The sequence below is a fragment of the Cicer arietinum genome, chromosome 8 (genome assembly GCF_000331145.2).
Source record: "Cicer arietinum cultivar CDC Frontier isolate Library 1 chromosome 8, Cicar.CDCFrontier_v2.0, whole genome shotgun sequence".
Taxonomy (NCBI): Eukaryota; Viridiplantae; Streptophyta; class Magnoliopsida; order Fabales; family Fabaceae; genus Cicer; species Cicer arietinum.
Window position 1 is genome coordinate 8,978,388 of NC_021167.2, and position 5,967 is coordinate 8,984,354.

The 5,967-nt window shown below is 34.4% G+C and overlaps 1 protein-coding gene across 1 annotated transcript; it reads right to left on the reverse strand.

The window, feature by feature from the left end:
• Nucleotides 1–2,648: 2,648 nt before the first annotated feature.
• On the reverse strand, nucleotides 2,649–5,259 carry LOC101504017 (probable E3 ubiquitin-protein ligase EDA40). Its single transcript, XM_004512484.4, has 2 exons — nucleotides 4,582–5,259; nucleotides 2,649–4,478 (listed from the first exon to the last, which is right to left on the reverse strand). The coding sequence occupies exons 1-2, from the start codon at nucleotides 4,969–4,971 to the stop codon at nucleotides 2,757–2,759; spliced, it is 2,112 nt and encodes a 703-aa protein (XP_004512541.1). The 5' UTR covers nucleotides 4,972–5,259; the 3' UTR covers nucleotides 2,649–2,756.
• Nucleotides 5,260–5,967: the final 708 nt, after the last annotated feature.

Below are 5,967 nucleotides of genomic sequence, written 5' to 3' on the forward strand. Positions count from 1 at the left end.
ATTTGACGGTATAAATTATTTTTGTTAGTTAAATTAATCTTCAAATTTTATAAATTAATAAATATATTATTAAAATTTTAAAATATCAGTCAACATAAATATTATAAAATTATTAAAAATTATAGTTTGATATGTTAATTTACTGTGTTATCTTTTTACATTGAATTTACATCAATTTACTCACAATAAAAATTAATTAACCTATAAAATATCTTTATGACAAAATTTTATAAATGAATTAAACATTATTGAAATGACATTGATGTTAAATAAATTTAAAGAAATCATATATTCAATTACTATGCTATGCGATAATATATTAACAATTAAAAAAAATAAAATCTTTATAGTAATGTTATAATTTCAGGAATGTAGTAGTATTTCTTAATATTCAAGGACTATTTTATTTTTACATTCAATTACTAATTTGATTAATACCTTACAAATGATCAAATAATATATTCAAATGAAGATAACTTTTTATAATACCATTATTTTATTCAAAGTTAGTAAAATAATAAATTTACTTTGTTGTATCACGAGAATTATGTTCTTTTTTATTTTAAATTGTGTATATTAGCTAGAACCAGTAATTTGTTAGCATTGGGATGCCATAACTAATGATGGGGATGTTGAGCAGGGTCATGACAACAAGGTGAATAATGTCTTGGTTTAAGATAAGGATGCTGATGTTTAGGTACAATTCTTTTTTTACTACTAGTACCTTGCTCAATACTAAGGTTAAAAGCGTGCAGAAATAATTGCACAATGTGTTAATTATCGTTTTCTAATTACAAATTCAGTGCTCAAATTATTGAGCCCATGCAGCTCCACCCTTTTCCAGAAACATGGTTCATAAGGTGGACTCTTATCCTTTTTTAAATAAATAAAAGTCCAATTAAAATAACACAAGATCATAGCCGTTGATTGATATATAACTTTAATTGTATCATAATTAACACTTCAATTGTATTGTAGATGCAATTAAAATGTAAACAAATTTTGAGAAGTTTACTATTTTTTTTCAAATTATCCTTCATATGAGTTCACCATCATAAATTTGTTACCGACATCATGGCTAAGACATTAGAATTAATGATTTGACACACCATCTCACAATTTGTTTGTTATTATACTATGTATATGATTTTGCCATCTTTGTGACAAAAAAAGGATACAGTATTTATACGTGGCACTGACCACAAGCCAACAAAAAATCCAAATTCATAACCGGGAAATTAAAGCGTTTCCATTGAAAATTATGTGATATTAATTCAAATTGTCATATAATTTATTTGCAATTTTGCATAAGGAATCTCATCCTCTATAGATATTATATTTGTAAGAATCATTAGACATAAATAAATCTCCATTGAAATCTAATAATTCTTATAATTATTGTTTCATACATGATACAACAAAATACATTAAATTTTATAAAAAAAAAATATTCGTTTAAAAAAAAAGATGAATATCCTCATTGGATTCACCATTAGTGGGGTAGTTTTTGGCACACTTCTTGTCACTATAATATCTTAGCATTTTGGAAGTTCTTTTTGGCAAAATCTTACTTTTCCAACATAAATTTGCAATTTGGCAGTTTTGTTTGGCACCATGGAAGCACAACCCCACTAGATAGAACACTATGGTAAATCTAGACAACCTCTTCACTGACATGTAATCTTAATCTTATGATAGGATAATATTTGATGCAATGCCAGATTAGTGAACAGAAATTTCACATGTATTGTCTTATGATAAGATTAGAAAGAAAGAAGAAAAAAATAACAGCCCCCCCATCCTAAATTCTTAAAAGCATGATTAAACATTAATGTTGAATTAAACTAACAAAAACTGAAGCAATCCAACCGTCATCTTCACTAACCAAACAGAATAATAAACTATTCAGAGAACTAATAGCTTCTGCAAACATAAAAAAATACTGTTAATCTAGCACATTTTTTTTATCCACATTCTGTTGATTTAGACTATTGAACAGCAGCTATTATTAATTGATATTATTTTTATCAGAAAGAAAAAAAAAGCAACCACCTTAGGATTCTCAATTTAAATATATCTATTCCCTGAACAGAATAATAGTCTTTGGATTGATATGAATTAATTGAATAAAAAGAGTTTGGGATTTTCGAAAGTTATAAGAGGAATGAGTTAAAGGACAAAACAGAAGAAACAAGGCCTCACTGCCCAATCAAATTCATGTGGGATCACTCTGTGCCATCACTCATTATCGCTTCCTTTCCTAAATCCTATACAGAAAAAGGGCCTCAACGTCTGTTACCTCTTGTCGCTATTATCACAGAAGAGTGGGCTGTCTTATTTTTTATTATAAAATTCACTCCCTTTACTTTAGATCTTGAATGCGTCTTAATAATTTTGTCGATTCTAAAAAAATATTTGTTTATAAACAATATTTAATCTCAATTTTTATGAATAATGTGTGGTTTTTTAACATCTCAGAACAAAGACTCGCGTGTGTTTGTTTCCAAATACAGCGTCCTAAACAACTTTTAGCTTCGAATCTCAAGTAACATGAGACCTTTTTTTATGTATTTGAACAATTAATGTTTTTAACTATGCACAAAGATAATAATCTAATACACTCTTTAGTTTCTTCTAACTCTAGAATCTGCATTCTCAAAGCCATAAAATTTTCTATTCATAATACTTTTGCCTATGCACAAGATTATATGTAGAAAAAAATTAAAAATAACAATTACAATTAGTTTCTTCAAACTCTAAAATCTTGCATTCTCAAAGCCGTGTAAATCACTAACTCTATTCATAGACTTTCTCATGATAGCAACTTTAGCAAGCCTCTCAGCGGCTCTCCAAGCCGAAGTCGGCGTAAGCGGCTCTAATTTCTCCTCAGCATGACTATTAATATTTCTCTGTCTTTGACTCTGCAACTGTTGTACCTGCCTGCGTCGCTGAAGCTCAGCTTCAAGCCAGCGCAAATACTCCTCCTCGACAGGCTTACTAGACTGCAAGAGAAGAGCTCGAGCCGAAGAAAGCAAATGATGAGCTCCAGAGAGATCACCATGCTCAGCGAGGCGGTTAGATTCAGCTACGGCTCGTATAGTGACGTGAAGGTTTCTCAACCTTTCGATCTTTTCAGACGAGGATCGTACGGTGTGGGGACGTGGAATCAACATTGCTTGTTCAATAGGATTCAAAATCTCACGAGTGAGGGGGTCACGGTAAGAACATAGTACGGTTAGAACGTGGTGGGACCCAGCTGAAACGGCTGGTACTTTTAGCTCCATTAATAATTCTTTCTCTTCTTCAGCGTACAAATCGGTTATTGTAATTGAACCCGGTTCGAGTGGGGCGGGGCGACCCGCGAGTGAGTACACTGCAGCGATCTCCACTGGACGCGAGCGTGAAACAACACCTAACTGAATCGTAACGTCCTGAGCCACCACGTTTAACAAATTACTTATGCATTTCGCAAGCGTCACGTCTGGAAGCGCGTTGAAACACTCGCCTGAGTCAGGAAAACGCACTGCGTGTACTGGAACATCGAAGTTAGAAAAGCGCGTGGATGAGACCATAGAGGGTTTTTGAAATGACGCGTTCATGGCGCGTGAGTCAATGATATCGGAGAGAACAATGATGCAGGCAATGGAATTCCTCTCGCGGCGATCTTCTAAGACCTTCGCCGCTTTCTTCACAGCGTCGTTCTTCGCCGCAACGCCTTCTCTTGATTGATCAATCGCGGCGAGCGCTTCCACGATGCGTCGCGCAGATCTCTGACCGCCGCCGGTCATTCTCCGGAGCGGTAATAGTCTCTTGGAGCCGCCGGAGAATGCAACTATTGAGAGACGATCGGTAGGATTCATGGAAGAGATCACTAGTCGCATGGAATTTTTCATCAGACGAAGCTTTTGCCCTGACATAGCTCCACCGACGTCAAGAACAATAACAACATCCACCGGAGCTCGCCGCGCAACTTTCTGTGACAACGCCTTCAACTTCAAAACAACAACATAACTCTCGTAGTTTCTATTAGCAGAAACAACAGCAGTTTCCGGAAACAAACACACCTCAATATTCCTCCTAATCACCGGCGAAGACGAAACACTAACAGGATTCACATTAAACCCTTGAAACTCAATGTTTTCATCATCTTCATCTTCTGTTTCATTTTCCGATTCAGGAATAGGATTGAAACGAGATAGTGAAGTTGGTGACATGAGAGGTTCGTCATCGTTGTAAACTTTGAAATTCCTCGCTTCTCTGTTTTCCTCTGAAATTTTGTTGTTGTTCTTCTTCTCGTTGTTGATTGCAAGCACCGGAAGTTCCTTCCAGTTTGTACCACAAACAGGACACACGTGTATTGGATTCTTCGTCACGTGCGTAGATATGCAAGGAAAGTGAAAAGTGTGAGAGCATTCCGCCGTAAAAATTGCAGTTCCTTTTCCACTCTTCACACTCTGCATACATATTCCACATCGACTCTGCACACAAAAAATAAATAAACCAATTATTCTTATTAGTATTGAAATTATAAAGTATGATTGATAATTGATATGATTTGGGAATTAATTATGTTATGCTTACTTTGGATAAGCGTAAAGTGGATTTGAGAAATGAGAAACTTGATGGTGAGTTAGGTGAAGAGAATGATTTAGGAGTTTTGGTGTTACTACTGCATTGGAGTTTTGGACTATTGGGAACAGAATGAGTGGTTGTTGTTGCAACGGAGGTTCTGCAACGAAGAGTAGTGGAACCGGTTGATGAAGGTTTAGGTTCAAGTTGAGGTTGAGGTTGAGATTGACAACGTGGTGTTGATGGATTGGAAAAAAAACCAAACTTGGAACTTATTCTAGGACTTTGATTGGTTGAGGAGTTATCGCAATGTTGTTTTTTCTCGGTTATTACTACTTTTGATTCCCTGTTTTTGTCTCTGGAAATGGATGTACAGAATGCTTTTCTCCACATATTAACCATTTTCACTGTACTCTTGGGTGACTTGAAAGGGGTTTAGTTTTTCTGATTTTGAATTTGTTGAGAAATTTGTGTTTGAAGGGTGGATGATATAATGGTTTATGGGCATGGAAGTTGGTTAGAGAGGGAGGGTGAGGAGAAATGGATTAGATTCAGAGATCCTTTTCATGTTTCTCTTTTCCTTTTTTCTATTTCAGTTCCCTACCATCTATTTATCTTTGTCTTGACCTAGGTCTATTTTTTCTATATTTCCGTTTTGAGACCCCCAAAAAGACCACCCCAACGAAAAAAGCCTCTCGGATTGCTTCCTAATTCTACACTTGACCCATAGGCCGGCCACATTATTATATGGATAAATTTGATAGAGTTTCTTTCAATTTATTGTATTATGTACAAATTATTGTGTATTTAGATTTGTATATTTATTTTTAGTGGAGAAAAATAGTAAAAGTAATTAATGATGACAATTCAACTAAATGGTTTATCAAAGAGAATATGTAATATGATAGTATTTTGTCTCTTCTGATATGTGATGGTATTTGTGATCACTCTAAAACTTAAGTCAATATCTAAATGAGTTGGAAAATATGTATAAGATAGAAGTCGTGTGTATTATCTAGTTTTATTGATGATGTAACGTCTATAATGGTCGCAAATCTCACTTTGTAACAATTACATTTGGTTTGTTCTCGACCATTAGAGTTAGGACCAACAAGGATGTGATAGACCTTTAAGGTTTCACATGTGTGCGCAATGGATCTATCGTGTATGGTTTCTAACAAATTTAGCATTGGCCCGATTTGATGGAACATTTGCCCACAAGTTATTTGCTATATACAAGTTGGTGATTTTGTGACGTCGAGTTTAATGTCAACAATTCATTGTGAGGATTACAAGGTATGTCTCAATAATTCATATATTGGGATAAATACTTCGCGAACTCTTGACTTTTTCAATTATTGGTTGTGATAGACAAGACATATATTATCTTCCTCGATT

Coding starts and splice junctions, on each gene's coding strand:
- LOC101504017 (XM_004512484.4), bottom strand. CDS start 4,971: ATGGTTAATATGTGGAGAAAAGCATTCTGTACATCCATTTCCAGAGAC. Junction 4,479..4,581: donor CCACTTTACGCTTATCCAAA/GTAAGCATAACA, acceptor TTTTGTGTGCAG/AGTCGATGTGGAATATGTAT.